The sequence below is a fragment of the Gymnoscopelus braueri genome, assembly GCF_963280865.1.
Source record: "Gymnoscopelus braueri genome assembly, chromosome: 19".
Classification (NCBI taxonomy): domain Eukaryota; kingdom Metazoa; phylum Chordata; class Actinopteri; order Myctophiformes; family Myctophidae; genus Gymnoscopelus; species Gymnoscopelus braueri.
In genome coordinates this window covers 32713313-32740804 of record NC_137621.1, presented here as the reverse complement: position 1 = coordinate 32740804, position 27492 = coordinate 32713313, and the positions used below count along the sequence as shown (strand labels likewise).

The 27492-nt window shown below is 41.9% G+C and overlaps 1 protein-coding gene across 3 annotated transcripts in view; it reads right to left on the bottom strand.

The window, feature by feature from the left end:
- Positions 1-27492, bottom strand: part of actn1 (actinin, alpha 1) — a 71184-nt gene that overhangs the window by 15542 nt on the left and 28150 nt on the right. For all 3 annotated transcript variants that reach the window (XM_080414787.1, XM_080414785.1, XM_080414786.1), the window contains exons 2-9: positions 22678-22792; positions 21171-21290; positions 16784-16870; positions 14959-15046; positions 10477-10555; positions 7850-7931; positions 7269-7354; positions 499-591 (exon numbers count right to left, since the gene is read on the bottom strand). In XM_080414787.1, the coding sequence (XP_080270913.1) occupies positions 499-591; positions 7269-7354; positions 7850-7931; positions 10477-10555; positions 14959-15046; positions 16784-16870; positions 21171-21290; positions 22678-22792 (750 nt within the window). The remainder of the gene's footprint in view (positions 1-498; positions 592-7268; positions 7355-7849; positions 7932-10476; positions 10556-14958; positions 15047-16783; positions 16871-21170; positions 21291-22677; positions 22793-27492) is intronic.

Sequence of the window (27492 nt, the reverse complement as noted above, 5' to 3'; positions counted from 1 at the left end):
GCAGAGAGAAACAGGAAGAACATAAATGAGAGGAGAGGGGGGGGACGTAATTACGGTGGTGAAATGAATGGTCATGTGATCGAAAAGGAGGAAAACAGAATAAGATAATTGGTTAGCTAACTGTGCAGTCATTTATTACTTGCCATCTTATATAAAAATCACACAAATACTAAGAATGTGTTGTATGTGATTCCAACTATCTTTGATTGACTGCATTGATGAATACACTTTAAAAACAACACCATATCAAGACATGGTGTTGTTTTTTCTGCTAATCAAAAAGATTACAACTTTTTTCATTTTAAAAACACAAGGCAACCATATCTTCCTTGTCACCAGTTCAGCTCTCAGTTCCTAACTGTATGTTTACATACTAAACTGTTCTGTGCATACCAGTTACCCCTGGGATTGGGAGGCGGGGGTTCAGGAGAATGGGACAGGTAGTGGGATAGAAAGAATGCAGGACCAATATAGGACAAAAAAGGGGGATGTGCTCACATCACTGGCCAGCTTCTCATAATCCTCCATTAGCTGTTCGTTCTCCTGGTTGACAGCCAACACCTTGCAGATCCGGTTGGCAGCTGTCTCTGCCTGGATGGGAGGGAAGGAGACGGCATGAGACTCAGCAGTGACTGAAAGCTCTCTCTCTGCTTTCCTTGATCATTCTTGCATCACTGCATTTTACATTGTTCACCCCGGGTGTCTTAACCCATTAAGACCTGAGGTTCCCATTCCGATTCTACAAATGTCTTCTAAATCCTAATGTTGCTGTATCAATGGTTCTCAAAGGACCCCCCAAAAATGGATTTGGCCGCGGACCCCCCATCTCAATATATGTTGTTCCAGGGACCCCTCCAGAAGCAAAGATTATAATTAGAAATGTTCGCTTGAAAAAATATAATAAAATATAATAAAGATTTGCAAAGAATTAAAAAATATATCAGATCTACAAGCTCGTAGAGCGGCACTTGGTGCCGCACTATGAGCTTGTATATCTGCTATTTTTGCATAGCCAAAGTATAAAATTATGGTTATAGCTAAAATCTAAAATGACACAGATGCGTTCCCGGATTGAATGGGTTAATGATGTTTTCAGCTCCTTGCACTGCTCGTTTAATGTGTGCTTTCCTGCACTTTACATTATTTGTTGGACATTGTGCCTCAGGATGTGTTTGTTAACCATTAAGCTTGGTATTTCGTCTGTTAATTGTATTTTATCCCTTGCGGCAAAACATTTCCTATTTTGGGTTGAGTCTTCAACTTAACGACATGAGCCCTAACGTCCCTATTCTGGGCGTGTCAATAGGTGAACATTTGGTAGAAATAGGCGACCATTCGGCAAAAAAAGGTGAACATTTGGTGAAAATATCTACAAGCTCAGAATGTGTCACACGCTTTGTGAGGTTGTAGATCAGCTATTTTTGCTAATTGACCTACAACGAAGTAAATAGGCTTTAAGTGGTCAAAGCTAACTTCAACCAGATTTTGAAAGGTATAACTTGAGAGTCAAACTGTCATCATAGTTTCTATAAAGTAATTGGAAATGTAATCGGTTTACCTGTAGTTTTGACATGCAGGAGTTATAGACTTCTGCCATAAGATTGATATAAAACATTGAGTGTGGCCAGTGTATGTATCCATAAAGATATTTTGATTTGACGTATTTATTACCCTCTCAGAGTTCAATTAGCACTGAGGATTTTACTGTGTATGCAGCCATAGGCTTGTTTCCAGTATGGGAGCCATTGTACAGTAGGATCTCCCTCCACACCGTTTAAAGCCTCCTCAAATGCTGCAGGATGTTCCAAACAAATCCTGCGGGGGTTGGAGCAACAGAGCCGCAACATTGCAGCAGCAACGTAAAAAGTGGGAATTGTATGACGGCTACACCTCTGATGCCAAGTGTTAGACAGAGAGAGATAGAGACCAACGGACCAGATTACTTAATCTTTAACAAGTACAGATCTCTGACACAGGTCATACCTATCGTTAAGTAGGTGTGTGTGTGTGTGTGTGTGTGTGTGTGTGTGTGTGTGTGTGTGTGTGTGTGTGTGTGTGTGTGTGTGTGTGTGTGTGTGTGTGTGTGTGTGTGTGTGTGTGTGTGTGTGTGTGTGTGTGTGTGGGGGGGGCACCTTTTCCCATCTCTCTATGCACCACTGTCTTTTTATAGAACAGCATCCGTTATTCTAAGTTCTCATTCTCAACCTACATACAGAGCAGAGAGCTCTGTCTGGATAGACAGAGAGCACGGCTCCCATCAGGAAAGCTCGTCCCAACAGAGAGAAAGAGGCACTTCCATGACACAACGCATCATTAATGTGGCCTCTCTGTCTTCATAAGTAAACGGGCAGGGCGTGAAGAAAGTAGGGTTCCCATGACAACAATGTTTTCAGTTAACCGTCTTAGTTCGAAGGTAGAAGAGCAAAGGGATACATGAAGGAAAGATTTTGGCAGTAAAAAGACTAAGCTTAGGCGACATGCACAGAGTATTTGTGTATTACGTATAAGCTCTGGGTAGCCCAATCGAAAAGCAGTGAAAGCAAAAACCGAGGGGGGATATTATTGTATTGACAAAATCAAAGGAAAACTATTATTGCGTTTATTGGGTTAGGCTGATGACTGTGTCCTTATTGATTTTCCTCTAGAAAGCTTTGATAAGATCATTCTTTTAAAGATGCATGATTTACGTTTTATGCAGTAGTGGACCGTACTGGCTGCAAACGTAAGAGAAATACAGCAAAACATCTCAGTGTCAGCAATGTCCTTTTTGGAAGGTCAAAAGACTTGTTAGGCTGAGGACACAATGAGACAGACCTGAATGTCCCTCCCACCAACTCATTCCATGGCTCTCAGAATGGCATCCCACACGGAGGAACTGATTCCACTCTCCTTTTGTTAGGAGAGATCATGCTTGGCTGTGAGACATGCTCTGGGGGGCCAAGGAGCAGCAGGGCCGGCTGCCTTAAAAGGAAGAGCCAGGACGTGCGGGGTCGCACCTCTGTGAACGATGTGTAAAATGCTCATAGCACACGCTGGGCCTGGTTACTGCCAGACCCTGACAGCCAGGCTCTTACAGCGAAATCCCACTGTGAATGACTGTGCCCTGACTTAATAGAGGGTGAGAAAGAGTAGAATACACAGCCTGCTGTTGCAGTGGATAACGTATGACAATAATTATCTCGCAGCTCACTCGTGAACCCAACTTGGACCATGCAAGGTAAAGTTGAAGTTAGGTTTTCCACGGCCAAGTCTAGACGGCTATGCGATGCAAGAGTGATGATGTTTATAGGGATTTCTACCATGAGGTAACAATCTATTATATGGAGGTGGAACTATTCCCCTGGCTGCTGCTTCCTCGTGCTAATCCGTGCCAGCTTCATAAAACTGAACGCTAGCCACACTGCAGGGGGAGTTGCTGATTTACTGTACCTCAGGGCGTCAACTGGCGTTTCCCACCCCCTGCTTATGACGTAAGATCAAAATGGCCGCTGTGTGAATATGCTCATTAATGCAATATCAGGGAGTAGATCCTAATACAGGGCAGGGCAGGGGGATTGAATAATATATACAAGTCAGTCTGTTATTCTCCCCTGAGATCTTTATAAAAAGGAATTCCTTTGGTATTGTTCTTTATCAATACATTATGTTGAATCATGAAAAATGAAAAAATAAAAATAATAATGCTAACAATGTATACACTATATAGAGAGTTGGACAAAGAAAGTTTGCCATATATCCTATGTTATTATTATATGTTATGTGAATGTATGCACAGTATGTGTTTGTTAAGAAGGGTGTGTAAGATAAGATAAGCTTAGCCTTAGAGCAACTCAGAATCCCACTATGACTGCTTTGTTTTACATTTCTTCTATTACAACTGGATGGTGACTGCCTATTGGTTTGAGGTCAAGGGTCAGGTGAGGTAAGCTTTTCACTGATTGGCTGCTGGCTGCCTCTGCAAGATGGTTTACAACATGCAAATACATTTGTTTTTAGTGCTTTTTAAATCAGTTTCTTAACACTACTACAGTACACTAGTGTGGAAATACAAGAATATCCAAATTTAGAGTCCATACAGGACAGCAGTTTGTCTCGCCAAAGAAATGCAATAATCACACTTTATTCACAAGCCAAGCAAGTTTGCCAACTTTGGCAAGTTGTCAATCCAACTTGCCAAAGTTGGTTTGCTGACAAGTTTGTGCAAGTGGTTGGATCCAACTTTTCTGGACTGCTCCAACCTTTAGCTAGATATTAATAAATAAACAGCTTTAGCTGTTTTTATGTTGGGATAATACTTGGTACACACTGTGTACCAAGGATTTGACTGTGTACTACACAGTAAAATATAACTCGGAGAATGTAAAAATGTGGGTCTATTTTTTACACTCTCAGAGTGAACACTGAGGGTTTTGCTGTGTACTGTCACAGTAGTCACATTCTGGATATACATTTAGGATTGAAGGGTAAAATATTGACATGATGCTGCCGTGCCAGCCACTTTGGCACATATCCACCCATTGTTAGGAGGCTCTTTTCTATCCTAAAAATCTATAGATTTTAAGAAATATTTAGGTGGGGAAATATAATGAGAAACATCCACTACTCCAGCAACTATTACCGATGCCCTTGAGAAAGTCATTTAGTCCAAAATTGATTGATTCTGTGTAGCTGCTATGTCATAAGTAGAAGATAATGTGCTTAAGAGTGCAGGGTGTTGTGGAGGGTTCTGTATAAGAGAATCCATATCCAGTCAACTTTAGATGAAGAGCGAAAAGCTGTGGCTAGTGGATGAAAGGTTCAGTGAGTATGAGCAGGATTTGAAGGGGATGGGGCTCACCTTCTGTTTGCCTGAGAATGCGTGGTAGTAACACGATACATAAGTCATGATGGCCTTCTCATCTGGCCTCAAGGTACTAATGATATCTGTCCAAGGAACAGAGGAAAGGGAGAGGGAGAGAGAAAGAGAAATGCGCAGAGTAAAAGTGTGCAGAAACAAAAGGACCAGCAGGGGGCAAAATCACAAGAGGAAGCAGCGCTGGGCTCAGGACATCTCCAGTCTACCAAAGGGCACGGGTTCTATTTATGTTCTAAATTTGGACATTGGTAAGAAAAGACAATGTCTCTCCCTCTTAGGAATAACAAGATTGAGGTATGTTAGCTGGGGTGAAATACGGTAATGTATTTCTGAATATCTGCAGGTAGCTTCCACACTACTCGTTTTTTAACCCTAAAACGGAGACATATAAAAATCCTGTTTTGTTTAGACAGCACTCAGCTTTACTCTGGACCTTTTGAAAACAATGACAAAGACACCTGTGTTCGCTTCCTGATTGGGAGTTGACAACAAGTAAATAATTCAACAACAATCGTGTGGTGATGATGGCAGAGAGTTCACAACACAACTCGGAGAGATTTGCAATTTACAAAGCCTTTGGAAATACTTATGATTTTGGTCAGTAACTTCACATGGTTTGATTGTAATTTTACATTTCATGTCAAGGAAAAGATAATTGTTGTTCCACGTTTATCACAGCACAGCTTGTTCAGAACATTGAATATCTGTCCTATATATTGTAAAACTTAAATTAAGAGTCCAGGCTTTTATTTCCTTCAACCATGGAGTGTAAATAGCCTATATTTAAGACAGGAGCCAGGACCTTTAATTCCTTTTTCCCCAAATACATTTACAAATCATTCTTGATTTGATCTCACTCCGAGAGACATTGCATTCTCACTCTAGCACCAACCACAGTGCAACGAGAGAGAGGTCTACAATTTTGACAGCCCTACTTAGAATTGTCCTAATCATAGTGCAAAATCAATAGTGGTACTAGCTGCCAAACCTCAAATTAACAACAACCACAAAAGTTTCAGTATGTTTAAAGACCAACAGGCACAGCTGGACATTTTTGGAGTTAGATCAACCCACAGAGCGAGAGTAATTTGAATCTCCAACATCACTTTGTAGTGATCAATTACTAAGGGTCAAAGTAAATTTCACATCTATTGTATGATAATGAGTTTAATTATCAATAACAATTTAAATAGTTTAATTTATCATATCTCAACTTTTACAGACAGATACCTTTCCAATTAATTACTCACTTTGAAAGTTCTCCCTATATATGCTCTCCCTATGCAATTTGAGGGCCCACTATTGCTGGAACACATCCCACAGTTTTTAGATCCATGATGCAATCCAAACCAGCTGGAGTTTCATCGCTTGCCATAAAGGGAGCCACGCCTGCTCACTCACTCCAATTATAAACAGAGGCATTTTTTGATCTGGGTTGCTTAAACACAGCTGCACTGCAAAATATACCCTTTTGTTCTGGGCTTTTCCAATGAAATTAGACCTTATATAACCAGCACTCTGAGATGCTCTGTTGCTCCCTGACTGTCAGAGGGGAGACAAGACACACACAATGATGCTTGTTACTTGCAGGGTTGTTTTGTGTGTCTGAGACGAAGCCAAGAGGTGGAGGCTTGCAGGTAGCTGTCAAAACTAACAGACAAACAATCATTATCGAATAGAGAAACTACCTGTGCTGAGCAAGACGCTTGGAATGGAGAAAACAGTGAAACGGACTAATCACTCAAACCAGACAGCATCTATCTGCTATAATAAAACGACGGCGCACTGCGCAAGCTTTGTACTGTTTAATCTCATTCTGTACGTTCCTTCCGGGCCTATATTTAAACCCAACTTTGTCAAGGCTGAACATTAAACCGCCCCTTAAGCTATTACATCTCTCCTGCCATGCTAGACTCTCACAGTAATTTGATTTGCTCTCTCAGGAACCCGTGGCTTTTATCATATCCAATCATTGTCGTGTTGCAGACAAGCTTTCCGGCACTTCCTGCTCTGTGCTCAGACTCTGGTCAGTGTTACCAAACCATAATGAAAGATGAAGGCAAGGAGAGTGGTGACTGACTGTAAAAGCTGCTAGGTTACAACAGAGGGGGGCGCACAGGAGACTGGAGATGCACTTGTGCCCATTGCCTTTTTTTGTTTTTCTTTTAAAGACCAGCTGCTGTCCCATCATGCATTTGGTGGCATGAACAACATGCGGAAAGTGAAGGAGAGTGACGCCTGTGGGCGCGGGCTGAGCACTGCATAGAGAAAGAGAAGGACCCCGTTAGGAGACAGAGAGAAGCTGTGAAACTGGGTGAAGCTGTGGTACGAAGGGAAGTGAGGAAGAGGAAGAAAAGTGGTGGTGGTGCTGGTGGGAGGGGGTGTAGACGGCACACGTTGCATCCTGGGATACCTTCTGGGCGCCTGAGAAGGCATGGTAGAAGCTAGAGACGTATGTCATGATGGCCTTCTCGTCGGGACGGGCAGTGCCCACGATGTCTGTGTGAAGGGGGGAGAGAGGAAGTCAGAGGACGAGGGGAGGAGGGGGAGGGGGGAGGATGGGACACTGTGTTAAACAGAGCATGTGTGTGAGAAACCATGGCATATGGAGGAGAAGTTGGGTTTACATTTTCATATAAACAACACTGAATGAGGAAAAAGAGACTTCCAGATGTGCATAATGGGCAGGATTTCATCAAATAAGTAAACACTGTTACAGACAGACAGACAAGACAGACAGACAGACAGACAGACAGACAGACAGACAGACAGACAGACAGACAGACAGACAGACAGACAGACAGACAGACACACACACACGTACCTAAATGGATACTGTACCAACCACTTTTAAAAGGGAAGAAGTTAGATGTTAGGTTCACCTTTGTAAGCTTTCATCTGCGCGCTGCAGAGGCCTGCAGATTAAGCCTGTGAAACAGATCCAAGAAAAAAGGCTGTGTGGTGCACTGTGTTATCAAGCTCAAACTTGCTCACCTTCTGCGTCCAACATCTTGGGGATGTCCAGGTATTTCTCTGCCACGTCAAAGGCTGTGTTCAGGTTGGTCATTGGATCATCCTGTTAGCGAGACAAGAGACAGTGAAATGTTTCAATATTTATTGTAATAGAAGTTCATATAAGAAGTCATTGTTCGATATTGTCACAAGAACATCTTCATATTATATTCATGTGCTCAAATAGAGCAACCATTTCAGAAACATCCACAGATAAGAATAACTTTACTAAACGTAGCCTGATCAATAGGGATTCAAGCCTGAATGGCTGAAAGACAATTGTTTTTGTTCCGTTTTTTCTCTTGCTAATTTACATGACAGGTAAATGGTAGGGGCATGCAATTTTCACCAATGGTTGAATGTTGTGTGCATTACTTGCACAACAAATAGGACCCCAATCAGGCTGATGGGGGCACTATGATTAAAGGTCAAAATGTGGACATTTTATAGAATACTATACTGTGAACCAGATTTACACAAAACTTGCAACAGATATCCATCTATCCTCACTCTATTCTGCTAAAAAATTTTTTTATTAAACAATAGTTCTGTTTGCCACCAAATTGTCTGTGGATCATTATTGGACCAAGCTTATCAATACTACTGACATGTAGTCTGTAAGTTGATCTTATTTAGTTTTGACGATATTGACCAATGAACTTGAAAGGGTGAGTCTCGGCAAATAAACAAAACAAAGTCGACAGCCGTTGGGCTTATCGTTGCAAAACCTGCAGGATATATCTATAAATACCCGAAGAATACGTTTCATAACACCACTGCTGAACTACAGTATGTGTGTAAAATTTGTTTGAAATGATCCGATAGGGCACCATCAGTTCCAAGCACCTGTATGGGCCTGGTGCAATTTTGGCCATAAATCAATGACAGTTTGTAAATACATCACCAAACCTGCAAAATATTTTTCATTAAGCTGTTGAGACATGTCCCCAAATGTTTTTGAAATTGACCAATAGGGGGTGTTGATATTGCTCAAAAAGAACATGATCTGGAACAAATTTTGTCCCTAAATGAATGAGTGTCCAATCGTTATAAAAGAAGTTTAAAGGGATATTTCACTTTCAAAAAAACCTTTGGTCATTTTATCATCTATGCAGGCCTTTGTGAGCCCCCAGACAGCTTTTAAGTTGCTTGATTCAGTATTTATATATTTGATATTCATTTTATCAGACACGCCCCCTTCCTATACAAACCCATTGTAACTTCAAACTCCATTTTAACCATGTTAGATTCATCGAAAACACCCGTCCTTGGTTCTGGTGACTCACCCTGCCCTCCTAATGCGTGAGGGGCCGTGTTTTTCAGATTTCTTTTTCATTTATTTTATTTAATTTTTTTATTGTATTTAAATTTTTTCATTTTCCTAAAAAAATCTTAAAAATAAATGAAAAAAGTAATTGAAAAAACACGGCCCCCTCGCGTATTAGGGGGGGCGGTATGAGTCACCAGAACCAAGGACGGGTGTTTTTGATGAATCTAACATGGTTAAAATATTAGGAAGGGGGTTTGTATAGGAAGGGGGCGTGTCTGATAAAATTAATATCAAATATCTAAATACTGAATCGAGCAACTTAAAAACTGTCTGGGGTGATCACAAAAGCCAGAGTAGATGTTCAAATAACACCAAACATGTTTGAAAGTGAAATATCCCTTTAATTTAACAGCACTTGTGCTCCTTGGAAAATTATCTCCACAGAGCCCTGATTATATATCTGTCAAGACCAGATGACATTCAACATAGTATGCCCTTGTTTCTCTACCTTTTATTACAGCTAAAGGCAACATGCTGTTAAAGAACACGCTGTGTGCCAATAATATCTTTCAATAACAAGACCATTAGATCTGGGTCAAACAGAAGTGGCAAATACTTTTGTATTTTTGTCTACTTCAGTGCCAGATCTATGATGTCATATAGGACAACACAATACGTGCCAGTAAAGTCTAGACAATCACAGAATAATATTTATAATAGATTAACAAACTTCTCTATGACTGACAACTTACATGCCACTATTAAAACATGGAGTGCAACAGCACTCAATGTTTGTTTCTTCTAACTGATTGATTGATTGATTGATTGAATACTTTATTAACAAGTTTGTTAACAGTGATTACTAAAGTGTTACTAATTCTGCTGATGTTAATTAAACATGTGCATTTATTGAATATTCTATCTGTTGAATTATCTTGCATCAAGGTCCAATTATTATTTTAAGTATATAGAGTAGAATAGACCTAACCCAAATATAACTAAGTATCATAAACGATACAGAGCCACCTCCCTGACAGAATCACTGGAGTCATTTTTATTTTACTTTTTGAACACATTTCTTATATTACATGATTATTCTTTTTGTTTGTTTTGAAGTCAGGACTTTGGTAATCCATAGGCTGATGTTTTTAGGTGTGTCAATATGTTCTGCTCAAATGACATGCATGCACATAATCTGTACATGAAGTAATTCAGATTCAGATATGTGAGGAATCTAACCAGCACAGACCATAAGTCAGGTCAATATTTGTGGTTCACGGTGTGGTGGCTGCTGTACAGTATGTGCTGCTGTCATAACAATGAGGGACAACTCACTCACCTTGCGCAGTTTGCCATAGTCAATGAGCTCTGGACGGTGCCGATGAATGAGAGCACAGAAACCCAAGCCATCTTTCCAGCTGTGAGAGAGCGAGAGAGAGAGTTTGGAACATGAGAGAGAGAGAGAGAGAGAGAGAGAGAGAGAGAGAGAGAGAGAGAGAGAGAGAGAGAGAGAGAGAAGGGAAAAAGGAAAGAAAGAAAGAAGAGGGAGCATAGCGAGACAAGGAACAAAAAATTACTTTAAAGTGTCTTTAATCAAGATTACTTCCTTCACCTTATCTTTCTAATTGCTAACATGACCCCGCCCCACCCCTACCTACTCCTACTGCGACCGGCCCTATCCCACCGGATCGTAGTAACTTGGTGACGCCCCCTTCAGTGACGCACAAGGAACTACTTCGCCCCTAGGCATGCGTCACATTTCAGGAGGATAGCACTGCCCGGCTTTCCTCCTTCCTTTTGCCTGGGGGGGGGGGGATAATTTACGATTCTGTCCCTATCGGTATAACTCGAACAGCGCTGAGTCGGCTCTAGCGGACTTCACACCGTTCGGCACGGCGACTCAAGACGTTGTAACAGTTTTTTGCCTAACTAGAACTGCTGCTGTAGTCTGTTCTCACCAAGTGGACCGAGTGGTCTGCCTCGCTGGGGGCAACAAAAACTATGCCTAAACCTTAATCCCAATAAAATTATTCGCGACGCATTTTAGATAAGATAAATAAGCAACACCGGGAGCGAGATTCAATCCCTAGGCACTCGGATTGGAAGTGAAATGCTTAGCGTTGCAAGCCACGGGGACATCTAGTATTGCAGAGGTTTTGGGAGTTATTTAATGCGGTCCGCTCATGTGAGAGGCAGTTCCGCGTGCATCACAGAAGGGGACGTCGCCAAGTTACTAAGATCCGGTGGGAAGGTTTGCATTCCTACCTAGTCATAGGGCATGTGTGTTACCATGCCACTACAAACCCCCTACTATCAGAGTCTAATTGAGGTGATGGGGTTATCAACACCCAGGGCACCACATGGCCCCATCATATCCAAGTCTCTGTTGATGTTATGACGTGGCTACAGAAGCTGGCTACTGATGCACACTGTCACTGTGACCCTGTGAGTCAATCAGCCTGGGATTGTGGTCACAGCAGCAGATGGGACTGGGGTGGTAGAGAGAGAACAGGCCCCGTCTATCCGATGGTAGACAAGCAAAGACACAGAGCAATAAGGAACTCATTGTTCTGCCTCCCCTTTGATGACCTCTCATCAGATGAGGGAAGTTATTAGTTCTGCATTTTCAACTATTCTCCTTCTCGTAGAGTCTGGCTACTTTACAGATTTTGATGGGGTTTTTTTTACAGATAGTTTTTTTAATTCTGTATTTAGTACTTAGTTGTATTATAGTATGTAATAAAGTACTTTTATTTGCATATTTGCTCCTACTTTTAATATGTTTTCTTTTTCGTTACAGTATGCGAGTACTTGACATACAGTAGTTTTATTCGACTCTTATAGCGGAATAGTCTTAACCTGTAAGTGATCATATATGCAGCATTGTTAATTCGAACTAAAAAAGGGACCATCACCAAACCCCTTACTGATAATGACTCACATGGAATGTGCACAAAATATACTTAGTACTTAATATTTTTTGTTGTGCGTTACTCCATTACTTGTAATACTATTTCAGTGCCTCTCATCGCCATCGTCTCTCACAGAGAGCAACATCAAAGGCCTGTGCTCGACACCAACATCTCCCTCTGTCTCTGAAAGAACAACATGAGGCCTCTAGCTTCACCTTCCCTGACGTGACCTTTCTTCTCACCTCTGCTTTCATCCACATCTGAGACTCCCGGTGGTCGCTCTCAATAATTCAATGTCTGTACAGTCAACAGTGCAACACGGCCTGACTCCTAACTAACCCCACTTGGGCAAGAATAGATCCTCACACAGGTATGACAGAAATGGTTTTGCTGCAGGCCACAAATGAAATATTATGTTAAAAGCATTCTGGGCCCTAGCGCAAGCGTGGTTCTACATGCACCAACTCTTAAAGTTACAATTTATATGTATAAAACGTTATTTTAAACAATCTGCATGGTAGAGTACGTTAATACAATTACAACTAGCACAGCAGCAGTGATTAGATGTGGTCTCCCTACTCTTCCACCCTGGTTGACACATGACAACACAATTATTTGAAGCATACAGTGATGCATACGGATTCTACACTAGATTCGCCACCACCTTTATTGTAGTTCGGACATCGTAGCAATTATCTCTCTCCGTTGGGAGAGGGAGACAATGGACATAAAACGTATGGATTGCCACTTTAAACTTTTTCAATACATATATCAAATAATACATGCCAACAGTATTCCTGATGCTAGCTCGGAATGCTAGCATAAACCTCTTAAGGTCTTATTGAAGACACTATGGCCCTCATTTATCAACGCGGTGCAGCCCAAATAATGGGCGTAGGGCGAGATCACCGCACCTTTCGGCATTTATCAATATATCCTGACGTGGGCTTCATCCTACCATACGCTGAGATCTCACGTCTGGTCGAGACCAGTTGTTGACTTTGGCTGCGCCCGTTTATTCCATTCTAGACCTGCGGAGCAGCATTGTCTGACTGTCTGACAGGCATCTGGACACATAATCCACTCCTAAATGTATATCTACACACTAATAATTAATCCCTGTGAAAATATAACATTTTATAAAGTAATTTAAACAAACTGCTTTAACAGTCATTCAGTTGCATTGGCTATTTTAAAATAGCAGATCTGCAAGCTCAAAAACGGGTCGCATCGCGACGTGTTGTGAGCTTGTAGATCTGCTATTTTCAAAATATACAAGCGCTTTTGCGGGAGTCCCGCGGTCGGGACTGCCGACGATCTTTTCATGGACAGTGAGGTGTACAAACTTACAGTAGCTTGTCCTATGTTATGGAGTTATGTCATAGAGAGTTTTGAAGACTACAACCTGACTGGGTTAAGGATATAAACCCGACGCTCCAATCTCTTATTAACGGGACGGACCGAAACCACTGCCGTCTCACGGGGAATATCCTACATGACTGCTTGTGCACTGCTCGGTATGGGTTAAATAAATTAATATACAAACGTATTCCATTCATGGCGATGTGATTGGTATCATAATATGTCATTCATGTAGGCTACAAGCCTACGTGACAAAGATTGTACCGCTACGGTAGGGATTACAATACATGAAAAACACAGCTGGGCGGGCGTGTGTGAGTATGTGTGTGTGTGTGTGAGAGAGAGAGAGAGAGAGAGAGAGACAGGGGGGCGTGTGCGTGTGCGTGTGTGGCGAGGCAGGCGGGGGAAACTCTTTCTCATTGGCTTTTGATGTCTTTGGTCGTATTCTGGTCCTTCTTCATGTCGTAAAATCGGGGCGTTTTGAGAATATTTAAGGGCGTGTTATTTAAATGACGCTAGGTTCCAGCCGTGACATTTATCAAGCCTGGGACCAAATGTAGGCTCGGATCAGCTGTGTAGGATTCGTTGATAAATGTGACTTCGACGTTGGTGTACGGCCGAATATATGGAAAAATATAAGCCGGTTTATAAGCTGCGTTGATAAATGAGGGCCTATATGTTTGGATGTTCATATATGATATATGATGATGTGATTATGAATCTCCCTGTAAACATGAATGGTCAGAGTAGTCTAAACAGCAGATGATATAATGGAGATATAAAGTTTAGACCACCAAAATGTAGTTACGATCAGCTCGCTGTGGTTTACATGCCTCAGTGTCCCAGCTAATAGTAGCATATCCCAGCTCTCATATTCAGGTTTCTAATGATCAACATATGACTTTAACCATGGTTTTGAAACCAGGATACAGCATTTACAATTTCACCAACTGTTTCTACTCAACCGGTCTGGTATGTGAGAGCAGGGTCTGTGGTTGGGCTGTTTGCTCTCTGGCCTGCACTGTTCTCCATTACTATTGTCTGAGGCCACTGCTGTCATCTGTGCTGTTTCAGGGCCACTTCCATAATTCCCTCTTTACCGCGGTCATTTAGGCATATTCAAAGCAGACCATTAAATCCAGCAAGCAGACTACAAAGACATTCTTATTCAAAAGCAATGCCCTGGGAAAGAAATTGCAGGTACGCATGAGCACCACCCGGGCGGTACCCAGTACAACCACAGCCTTCTGCTAGCGGTCACAGATCAGCTCAGCTGGACGAGTGCAGGGTACATATTGCCTTGCTCAAGGGCACATCAACAATACTTGTGGAGAGCATTCCTTACCGACTTGCCCTACCTTAATTCACCCCATTTTTTGTTATAATCATACTTCTCAAACTTTGAGGCTACCATTGCCTATCATTTTGTCCCTCAACAGGACCTATTCCCAGAATGATCTCTCTTGTTCTACCACTGTAATTTATCTCTTGATTAATTCCAATCCAGATGCTTTGGAGTGGATGGCCAGCGGGGAGCCTTGCTGTACCTGATGTGAAAGTTCTGAATGTTGACGTTCTTGTAGGGCGCGGTCTTCCTCTGACACCACAGCAGCAGGCCCTCTTTGGCTGACGTCTCTGTGGTTAGGAAACAAGGATCATTGTGAAATAGTGAGAATTCAGACTCATTAACTACCTCACAGGATTTACACATGGATTAAGAGAAAGAAGGTGTAAAGTGAATGGGAAATGCGGGGCATCACCGTTTGAATGATTCGGGTTTCAAGAGTTAAACTGAATCATACGCAAATGTAAAGGAGTCCACCGCTACAACACTAAATCGTCTATTTAACCACTTAAACCCTCTATACTTAGTAAACTAATGCTTAGTTGCCGAAAATAGTCGATCTACAACAAATTGTGAGCTTGATAGATGTGTAATTTTCTGCGCATGTTCCCCCCAGAATAGGGATGCTAGGGTTCAAGTGGTTGAATACATTATAAGCTATTACATTTCAGTGAGACAAGACCCTGAGGAAATACCAGTATGTAAAAAGAAAAACACTTTACGCTGACACTTTCTGAGTTTTCCAGCTGAAAATACATTATCATAGTTGACAACATTTTGTCATCAAAGCAGATATGAGGCTTGAGGGAGAAAGGATGAGATGCAGCACAGCTCCTGACGCAGGAGGCAAACCCAAGACTCTAAAGTCATGTGGTCGACACATTAACTGCTTGAGACAGGCTGGCTGCCAGTTGTTTTAACTTGCCTTTGATTGTGAAACAATAGGGAAAGCTGGGAAGATACAATCCTATACCAGCAGGGGTATGAGTGTCTTCTACTAAGTCATCAACAGGCTCTCTATTTAAGTCTGTGTTCAAATTCTAAGGCAGCGACGGAGCCCATTGATGGTTGAGTGGTTGAGGCCTCTGATTTTGGACCCTGCTCTTAACTGGCTGAGGATCAAAGTTCTGCCATTGCCCTCCCTTACACTGTATACCAGTGGATCCCAAACGGTGTGCCGTGAGACAAGTCCAGACGTGCCTTGGAGATTTTGTGACAACCACACATTATTATTGCAATACAATACAGCTATACAAAAGTTATGAATTATCTTTTAATGTACTATATCAGTAGTTTGTGCGCACTTGTTTCCCAATACACCCATTTTTTTTGCACAAGTTGCGATGCGACATGAGCTTGTTGAGTTTTCCGCAATTAGTTTTTATAATTTGTGTAAGTATGAAATATGGCTAAGTGGTGAAACTTTTTTATTTGGCAGTAACCAAAAATGCAGAGTAATAAGAGTGATAAGACATTTTACAGAGGCTATTTTGCAAGAATATGAATACTGTTGTATTCATAGTCAACCTGATGAAGGCCACAAAAGTGATTTGTGCAGGTATACATGTGTGCCATGAGATTTTGACTTGGCCTTTGCTGTGAATTGGGCACAAAACGTCTGAAAACCTCTGCTGTACACTGTACATACTGTACATAAGGAGAAGATACAAAGGGGAGTGGATTGCTCAGTACACTGTAAAAAAGAAATAAAAAATAAATCCAAGGCTGGAGCTATCAAGGCTGACCACTTCTGACGTTCCAACTGGATTACACCATAAGTACATTATGGAGGTTAAACAAGAAAAGAGCCATATCATAACTGTTTCCATAACATCACTTCCTAAGGACAGGGGAAGCAGATTCCCTGCTGTCACATTCATATTAAAATGTACACATTATCTGAAGTCGATGTTTTCTTCTCCTTCTGAGACAGATAATTATAGCTGATAAAATGCAGTAGTGCCGAGACACAATATAAGTGCTTGAGGACAGTGAGCAGGAATAATTTTCACACACAAACACACTACCTTCAACTGAAATGTCTTGGATGGCGAAGCGGAGGATTATGGTCCAGATCATGCCAAGGGTCATTTTAGCGTTACCATCCACAATCTCTGCAAGAAGGAGGAAGAAAACATTAGATTACGTTATATATATATAAACGCACACACACACACACACACACACACACACACACACACACACACACACACACACACACACACACACACACACACACACACACACACACACACACACACACACACACACACACACACACACACACACACACACACACACACACACACACACACACACACACACACACACACACACCTTTGTTGAATACTCAATTCTCAATTCTGGTTGGTCAATCTAATCATTCTACCGTCTGTTATTTTCTAATAGCAGACCGCTGCTCTTTATAATAGTCCGATGTTGACGTTGCTATGGAAGCTTAGCTTGTATAAAATAACCGTATTTTCTTTTATTGGAAAATAAACCTGACAGGGTGATGCACTGACACGAAGCGTATTTTCTAATAATAACTGTTGTACACAAACTCAGTGGCCCAGTAGTTAAGAGTGTCCGCCCTGAGATTGGGAGGGAGGGCTTTCAATCCCCGGCCGAGATAAACCAAAGACTATACAAATGGTACCCAATGTCTCCCTGCTTGGCACTCAGCATCAAGGGTTGGATTGGGGGTAAGTCCCTGCAACATACATAGCATCATGTCTAGGGGGTGTAAGCTGCCTCACGCAACGGAAACAGAAGATAGGCTCCTGATCTATTGGCCACATGGCTCAGGATTCATTGGTTCCCAAGGCTACTTACTTACTTACGCACTCGCTGTACATTATCCCTTACATATTGTAAATGATCTACATAGTAAAGCTAAAGCATCCTGTAAAGCACTTTGAGCTAAACTCTAAAGGTCCTTACACACCGGGGCGATTTTTTTCATGCGAATAATACGTTTTTTTTAAAAACCTTATAAAGTCAATGCAAGCTTCCACATCAGTTTCGCGGAGCGAAAAAGCGCCTTTTAATTATTCGGAACGAGTCCGAATTTTGCGTATATTCACATATTCGCCGGTGTGTAACCGCCTTAAGCATAAAACAAAGTTTGCTATTATTGTAGGCCTTAAGTTTACACTCTCATCCGGAGTAACCAGTGAAAGAAATGACAAGACCTGATTCCCTAATCCCTATATGATATGTTCAGCACAAAGTCACAGAAGTACTACAGTAGTAGGTACAAATAACTACTAACTAGCACTTGATATCACCTTTTAGTAATCACGGAAAAGGAAAACATAATTATGTGGTTGCAGTCTGCAGGACCATACCAAGGGTTTCGAAGGTTTCAAGGACAAGAATTGTTTAGTTTTTTCCTCTATACGTTAGGATCTTCCAGACAGACTTCAATCAGCATATAAAAAAAACACAAAACCTGCAGTTACAGTACATGGCTTTTTCACAACATCAGCTATTAATTCATAAGTACTTCATCCTGAGTCCATTACATTAAGCTGCCCTCCAGCCCGTCTATAATTGGCGTCTGTGAATGAACTGACTCTCCTCACTGTTGCAATTGTTTATAATGAAATCCCCTTTAACAGGTCAGCCTGTTTTCCTGCCTCCGATAATCATTTGTTTCTTACTCTAATCCAATTAGGCACAGGGGGTGGGGGTTGTGGGGGTTGTGGGGGTTGTGGGGTGGGCTGCAGGGTATGATAGCACAGTACTACTGTACAGCCACTCAACCATGACACACACATTTTAGACTGTGAAATGTCAATCGGATGTCTGAACAATTTAACATGACGGAGAAAACACAAGCTGGGAGCTTTAGTATGTGAGGTGGAGCAACAAAACATTATGTTTTTCGGCCATTAGGCACCCACGCATAGATGATAGACAGTGTTGTCAGGAGGACTGATGGAATTGGTTCTGTGTAAAGGGTTGTGTATATGAACGTAGAAGTTACCCACCACTTTACCCCCAAGCCGTTACCCTCCACTCCACAGCCTGACCGCCTTATTCCCTCTATATCCAATGGCTACCGAACCCCCCCCCCCCTCCCCTCCTGTCCTGGTTGTCCTCCTCCTCCAGCTCCTCCTCCTCCTCCTCCTCCTCCAGCTGGGCAGCAGCGTTGCGCGTCCAGAATGGGATTCAAATCAGCTAATCTGTCTGGAATGCTGGGCTGACTAAGAATCCTTTTTAAACAAGCTACACTTAATGTGTTTTAACCCACTCCACTTACATAGAAGAGGTGAGCAGCAATTCAACCATCAATATAAGAACTTTACTCAAATTTATGTATTTGGCCATGGACCCCCCACCTCAAAATGTTTTGTTCCAGGGACACCCAGTAGCAAAGATTTGAGTTAAAAATGTTTGCTTTAAAAAATGTATATATTCAAAGATTTTCCCCCAAAAATCACGTTTAAAAAAAAATAGCAGATACAAGCTCATAGCTATGAGCTTGTATATCTGCTATTTTTGAATAGCCAAAGTATAAAATGACACAGATGCTTTCCCGGTTCTAATGGGTTAATAAAGTTGATATTTAAGTCCATCCAGTGACACAGACTGAACAACTTGCAGGGAACAACACATAATGATAATGAAAAACAGAGTGTGACACAGACAGACATGAGAGCTGTACGTTACACCAGAAGGTTAGCTGGGTCAGATGTATTTATGCCCCCCCAGGCAGGGGGTTTGAGGTGGGCGGGGTCAGTGGTGGGGGGGGGGGGCGTAGTCCAAACACAGGGCTGGGCCCTTGGTGTTGAGAGCTACAGTACACCTCCTGTGTGTTTGACCTGGCCTTCACTCATTACAAGGCTTCTGTATGATATCCACAAATATTATTGATAAGATTAGTCAGTAGACACAGCGTGACATTTGTGTATGTGACTGTAATATAAAGGGCAAACAATATAAGTATATGGGCAAACACAAACACAAAGGTGGCATTTTGTTCACTTTCATAATGTGTGTGTGTGTGCACGCACACGCGTGTGCTCGTATTTGCGTGTGTGTGTGTGTGTGTGTATCTCTGTCTGTTTATGTGTGGTTTTTGTGTACACTTGTGTTTACTCTGCTAAAGACATGTTTGCTCTGCGAGGGGAAGAGGACGGACATCCCTGAGATATTTGTGCTGAACAATGAGCAGCCTCAGCCCCGAAGGGTAGAAAGTGCTCTGCAAAGCAACTACTACTGTCCCAACACACCGGAATAAAAAGCGCTCATTAAACCACACAGCAGCCAGTGCCACTGCCATGGCAACGGAAGAGCAAGATAGAGAAAGAGGTTATCACACTGAACTACTGACAACATGAAATGGTTTCTATTGCGTCGCTGACTTTGCTGATAGTCTAATTATAATTGATCAGATGCCGACTTAGTGGTAAATAAAGCTACTGGCAGTCAAATTACTGCAAGATATTTAACCCCTGGTGGAACATGACTGTAGCAATTAGGACAGTGTCAACTACAAGCTGTGGCATAAAATGATGCTCATCTGTCACTGTTGCTGTACAATTATTGATTTTAGACTAGAGGTCTTTTTTTAAACAGGGAAAATGGAAGTTTGATGCAGTTGCTTTGTTTGAAATGTGGCTGAGAGAGCTAGGTGAGTGAGACCTTCTACTTGGAGAATCCTCAAGAATGCAGGAAGGAGGAAAGTATTTGATAAGGCATCAACCAGTGTTGAGATATTTAAAGGGCCTGAGAGAGGGTGGAGATATGGAGCAACCTAGTAACTAGATACTGCCTAGTCATTGTATGTATGTAATGTATATTTATGTTTTGTTTTTATGGCCCTATGATGTCATCATTGAAGAAAAAGGACAAGATTCCTTTTTATGTGCCAATGTCAATTGTATCCAAAAGCAAATAATCAATAATCAAAATAGCAAGTGTTCTTATTTTTATTGTTTATTGTTGGGAATAGATCATGCTAAATGATCTATTTCCACTCTATAATAAGGTGTACTTTCATTAAACAAAGGATAATATCAAAATAAATGACCACTTTAGACCACTGTATTGAACTGTTATCGGTGCTGCCTTTTTTTCCTATTTCTTTTATGCTAAACAAATCTTAGTGTCCATATTCTTTTTCTTGATAGTCACAATGTAGAGAGAGAGGAAACAGGGAGAGAGAGCCAGGGAGTAATAAAAAAGCCAGCATAATAATTTTTGTTCATTCGCGGCCAAATAAACATACATTTGGGGGTCTGTGGCGCGAAAAAGTTTGAGAACTACTGATTTTGAAGGGATTTGTAGAATGGGCCTCAGGTCCTAATGGGTTAACCAATGGGCAAACGGCGGCCTCCTGGAGTCCATATTCAAATGCATCGGCAGAGACATCAGCACCCAGTCCAAATGTCACTCTAAACTCACCCTCTGCTCCAATAGAAACAAGCTTCACTCCTTTGCCGGCGATGAAGTCGAGTGCTTTGTTGACGTTGGAGATCTTGTGGACTCTCATCTTGCCTCTCTCTGGTTTGGCCAGGCGTTCTCCTAGACAGGAAATAGACAGACAGAAAGACAGAGGGAGGGAGGGGTTAGGGACATGTTGTTGCCACAATGGAGCCTAGAACCTTCTCCCAGGACAGAATAAAAAAATAAAAAAATATAGTTTTGTTCTAAATGCCAACACGCGGAATAGAAATAACTAATATAACGGTTTTGGATTGCTGTCCAAGCACATTGCATTAGGGTTGAAGGCAGAGGAAATCAAGCTCAGCTGTTTGTTCATGACCATTCATCTTACTGTACATCAACATTCATTCACTCATTCATTCATTCATTCTGTCATTCATTCATTACCCTTGCAGAGATGCATGCCAGGGTATTATAATTCAGTTATTCTCAACCCTTTTAATTTCAAGGACCCCCAGTTTGATATGCACGGAACCCAATTTTTTTTTTTAAATCTCTGTGACACCAATCTACACTCCCACCCCGAGGACCCCAGGGGTTCCCTGGCCTCCACGGAGTCCCTGGACCCCACATTGAAAACCACCAGTGTTGTAATTGGTCCCGTATGTTTGTGTGTGTGTGTGTGTGTGTGTGTGTGTGTGTGTGTGTGTGTGTGTGTGTGTGTGTGTGTGTGTGTGTGTGTGTGTGTGTGTGTGTGTGTGTGTGTGTGTGTGTGTTAACGTGGGAACGGAGGGATTGACCAGTAGGCTGACCCAAATACATAATTAGCTTTTGGGTTGAAAAGGTCAAGGTCATAATCAAGAACTTGAGAACAGATGGACGGATTTTCATGAAACTTGGTAGAAATGACCAGTAAGGCTTCCCAAAGAGAAGAGAACTTTTTGGTGGAAAAGGTCAAAATCATGGTCATGGTCAAACTTGAGAACGGATCGGCAGATTTTCCTGAAACTATGTGAAGATAATCTAATCAGTAGGCTCTCCCGAAGAGATTCTCAAAGGAAAACTGCTGATTTTCAACCTAAATCCCATTGTTCTATGGCGGCATAACAATAACATAGTGTGGCAAAAATACTCTAGAACTTCTGTGTGTTTCTCTGCTACATGTAAGTTATATTATCCTTTATGATCCATGACATGAAACAACACATTTGACGTCATCGTTTTGCAACGTTAACATTTTGTGGAGGAATACAGTGTATTTTTTGCCACACTATATTACTACTGATCTCCCCGCACAGAACATTTACATTTTCCTTTAACTCTTGGGTCTAAAAGCTAAGGTCACAATAACTTTAATTCAAATTCATTCAGTTTCACTACTTATATTCTAATAATTTAGAATAATTGATAACATAAAAACTGCTATATACTACACTACTGCTATACTACACTACAAACTGCTATATACTACACTACAAATAGTAGTTTTTACCTGAGATGACTTCCAACAAATAGTAGTTTTTACCTGAGATGACTTCCAACAGCAGCATGAGTTTCAGTCCATCCCGGAAGTCCTCCTCTATGTTGTCAATCGCTGTGCCTGCTTTCCTCAGGTGGGAGTTACACCAAGCTGTAAACGTCTACAGAGAAAGACAGAGTGTCACTGTGGATATTGCTGTATGTTCCAGGGTGCTAGAGCACAGAAACAGCAGGGCCTCCATTCCCAGGAATAGACACACTTGGGTTATCCAGGGATTGCGAGGGTAGAGACAACTTTTCATAACCACCAGCACTGAGAAATGTAATGCTTACCTGCTCATATTCTGACGGTCATACACTGCAAAATCGTGAGTGTTTATTTGATTCGGAGAGTGTAAAATTGGACAGTCTCAGAATTAAATTAACATGATTTTGCAGTGTTAACGTAAAAGTCAAAGCAGATGATGAAATTGAAACAAAAGGTGTACTCCACTAGCAGCTATCTATCTTTGTATTTCCTTTTTTTTGTTGCTTCCTGCCAAACACCATCTCTCTGTGTACAGAGATGGTGCCATGCTGATCTCTGCCAATGCTGATGAAATAAACTGTCTCTATGGTGACTGAACACAGCAGGAGCAGAATATGAGAATCAGTCTGTCAGTCAATCAATATTATGTAGGTGCAGCAAGTTCAAGATAAGCTTAAAGCTTTTTTGCACCCTCTTATTTTGTGTTTCTCATTTGGCATCGCTCTCCCATGCATATCGATCACTGTGGCATGCAAATAAACTACGGCATGTTTCCTAGATGCATGAGCACAGTAAGAGCACTGTATATGCTGTAGGTGCAGTGCGTTCTGGATTGCGAGGCATGGCCGGCATGCTAATAACCTAATGGGAAACATCTGGGGAGGGACCTCAACCGCCCAACAGGAGCTGGGCATGAGCGGCAGGCCCGCAGAGCGCCCCGCTGAGAACGCCTCCTTTACGAGAACCCCAGGATAATTACGCTCAGGGCCCAACGTCAGGCCCCCATTTCCACCAGCGAGTCTGAAGGAGGACCTGCAGGAGTGGAGCCAGAGCCTTTATGAAAGCCAGCTCTGTCTCATGCTGGCCTGTCTTCCACCGCAGAGGAACAAAAGCCACTTAAAAGTCAACTGGCAAGCCGGTTCTGGAGTAACTCTTGGAACTTCCTCGATGAGATCACCCCAGAAAAACGGTGGTGGTGTGGGGTTTATACAGCTATCAATAAAGTTGTGAGTGTGCAGGAGCCAGATTTCAGATGTGTGTGAGTTTGATGGTATGTGGTGGAAGCTAGCCCAGAGAGGCAAACCAGTGGAAAGGCCTAGGAAAACCCTGTGAATGCTACAGGAACTGTGGAAGATGTGGAACATCAATAGTGAGGGGCCGATCAAACTGTATGCTATTCCATCTCAGAGGAGGCGGAACTGACGGAGAAGGATCGGTAAGGATTGAGGTGTTCTGCAAATAGCAACTGGCAGCCACTTGCCCTCGGCCCCTAGTGCAACTGCAAGACAGTCCTGCAACATTACTTCAGAGTTTACTCTGGCTCCAACAGGCACCGAGATATTTTAATTAACCTCTAATCAATACTCCCGCAGGATGCAAGCCAAAGTCTTAAAACCGATGAAAAAAACGTCTGCAGTGTCAGCAACTTTGCTGGATGTCGACTAATGAAAGTGGAAGTGGAAATTGTATCGGTGGTGTAGTGGGCTGCAGTGTACACTGGGGTGCTCGTGACGCTGTGGGTTCAAGTCTAGCTCATGAACTTTGTTGTGTGCCACCACCCCCAAACCCTGTCCTTCAGTCACACTCCATTGCATATTTTTGAACAACGCTTTACACGTGATCTTTAAAACAAAAGTTTAAAAGCGACTTGTGAAAATGTCTGTGCTGTGAGTCAATGCTCAAAGAGCACAGTTGTTGGGGGAAACACGGGGAGTTCATCAATGGAATGCTAGCTGGTTAAATCCACTGGGTAGAGCAAGCTACTTTGATGGGCCCGGCCCAGGCTAGGCAGCAGGCCCCCTCCTGACAAGAATTAGCTGTCCCTCCTGGAGCTTTGTTAACGTTGTGTGTCACTCTGCGAGTTTGGAAGGAGCTTGGCCTCCCATGACTGGGCTGGCTGTGTTGTGTTCAGCACTCCTTTGCCCACAAGATACTGTTGGACTCTTATAAAAGGGCCTGCAGCTGAACGTATTACTTCACTGGTCACAGTGGTCACTGGTGGTCACTCACTTACACTTTTAAACATGATGGTCTGTTACCCGATGGAACAGATAGTAAGGTAGGTAAACCCAGCCACTGCCAAAATGTACCTACCGTACATTTCCAACAATGATATGATAAGCTACTGGGATTTTTAGCCTTCCACAGTAAATGTTTTCAGCTTTGTAAATACTGCATTAGTATAACAGCATTAATAATGGGTTATGTTGACAGATGAATGTCTCTCTGGAGGGTTGTATTCTCAACGCCTACATTCACACCACTTTACCCCACTGTACAAAGCCTGAGTACTAAGATCTCACAATGTGAACAGACAACATTCAGCATATTTGATACCAATCCTGCCTTATTGTATGTTCAGCGGCTTCTGTATTTTACATTAATTTGTGGGTTTGTAGATACAATGAACAAACGGAAGAGCTCTATATTTTGCACATAATACTGTATTTGAGTGTTAGATCTGCTCTAGGAATTTCAATGCATGCAGAGAGATTCATGTCGTAGTATATACTGTCTACTCTACACACTAATTATTGCACTATACTGTATGAGACATCCTCGTCATCCTGTACCTAGGGTGCAACTGTGTACTGCAAATCTCAAGTCTCTGCAACAAGCCATCAAAATAAATTCCAACACCTTCAGAGCACAAAGCGATTCTAATTACCGTGGTCCATTACAGTGATTCAGCTGTGAGTACAACTTCACACCTAGCCGTACAGTACAGTCAGAGCACATTTCCGCGGGATAAACTGGAAGCCGTAAATACTGCGGACTCCCCTGCTCTCGTCTGCTGCCTTCCTTTCTCGCGTCTCAACCCTCCCAGAACTGTGGCTACGCTGTAATAACAACGGGGGTCAAGAGCTGGGAGCTGGAGGAATCTGGGCCTGCGCTGCATCAACTCCAGGGAACGTTGCCAGTCGGCATCATCATGCGGAACATTTTTTCCCATGGCAACCGTAGAACACGCTGAGCTAAATGGACAAACTGCACTCAGTGGTGGAAAGTAACTATAGTACGTATATGTACTCAAGTACTGTACTTAAGTACAATTTTTAGGTACTTTTACTTTAGTATTTCCAATTGCTACTCCACTACATCTCAGAGCCAAATATTGACCACTCCAGTACAATTATTTGAAAACTTTAGTTACTAGTTACTTTTGACAGATCACAAAACATACATTAACCACTTCAGCCTTATTTAAACTTTGGCTATTTGAAAATAGCCGATCTACAAGCTCACAACGTGTCACAAGCTTGTAGATCTACTATTTTCAAAAGATTTGTATACATTTTATACATTTCAAAACTTGTGAAATTGGACATTCTGCATAATGAGTACTTTCTACTCTGGTACATTAAGTACATTTTGATACCAACACTTTTGTACTTTTGCTCAAGTACATTTTGAATTACAGACTTTTACTTGTAACAGAGTATTTTCTACATTGGAGTATTGATGCTTTTACTTAACTAAAAAATGTACTACTTTTTCCACCACTGACTGCACTGGAGCGAAGTGAGTCGATGTGTTGGGTCTTGAGGACTGAGTGAGTGAGAGGGGAAAAGAAAGTTTTGGGTGAACTATGAACTGCTGTTAATTATCTCCATGGGGCAAATAAACTCCAGTATAAAACATGAATCAGCGTATGTTTTCAGAATTGTGTTTTAATTTGTTTTATTGTGTCTATTTTGCTATGTCTTTTACATCAGTCACGGATTTAGTCCTAACTGTAATTGTATATCATGATTTCTGTACACTCAGCTATACACTGTTATTAGGCAAGTATATATAAAGTTTACAGCTCAATAAATGCTTTTCCTCTAATAAAATGGTGGGCAAATTTACTACACTATAAAGAGTATACCTGGATGTCCGATGGGAACCATTTTCATCATTGCATGCAGTAAGGCTGAAATAAGAGCATATTATTGTTGTATTTACATATTACGTTCTTATGTAAATTAATACCCTAAGTTGTCATACAAGAGTCGAGCAAAAATAGCCAATCTACAAGCTCACAACATGTCGCAATACGATGCGTTGTAAGCTACTGAGCTTAGGGTGACCACCCGTCCCGAAATTTGCGGGACAGTCCCGAAATTGGACCTTGTGTCCCGCGTCCCGCACAAGCAGAGCAATGTCCCGAAAATCAAAGATATGAAAAAAAAAAAAAAAACATTTTTTTTTGATAATAAATCGGTAAAATCAGGCAAAAATAATAATTAAATAACATAACCCTAACCTAACCCTAATCCTAACCCTAATCCTAACCCTAAAACCGAAATAAAGAAACCAAAAACTGGAAAAAAACGAACCCAATCCGCCCAGAACCGCAGGTGGTCTGCAGGTGGTCCGCCCAGAACCGCAGGTGGTCCTCATGCACGCACGCTGCGCGCGCGTGCATGTGTCCCGCGGTGTCCCGTGAAACGGGTTCATCTGTCCCTCAATGGACCTGTTTGAAGGTGGTCACCCTAACTGAGCTTGTAGATATAAAGTGAAAGGTAAAGTTGTTAAGACTGACAGAGTATTTTCATAAAGTACTCCCCAGTGCCAGCGATTTTCGTGTTTTTTTGTTTTGTTATTTAAATTCATTTAAGTTTGTCTGGC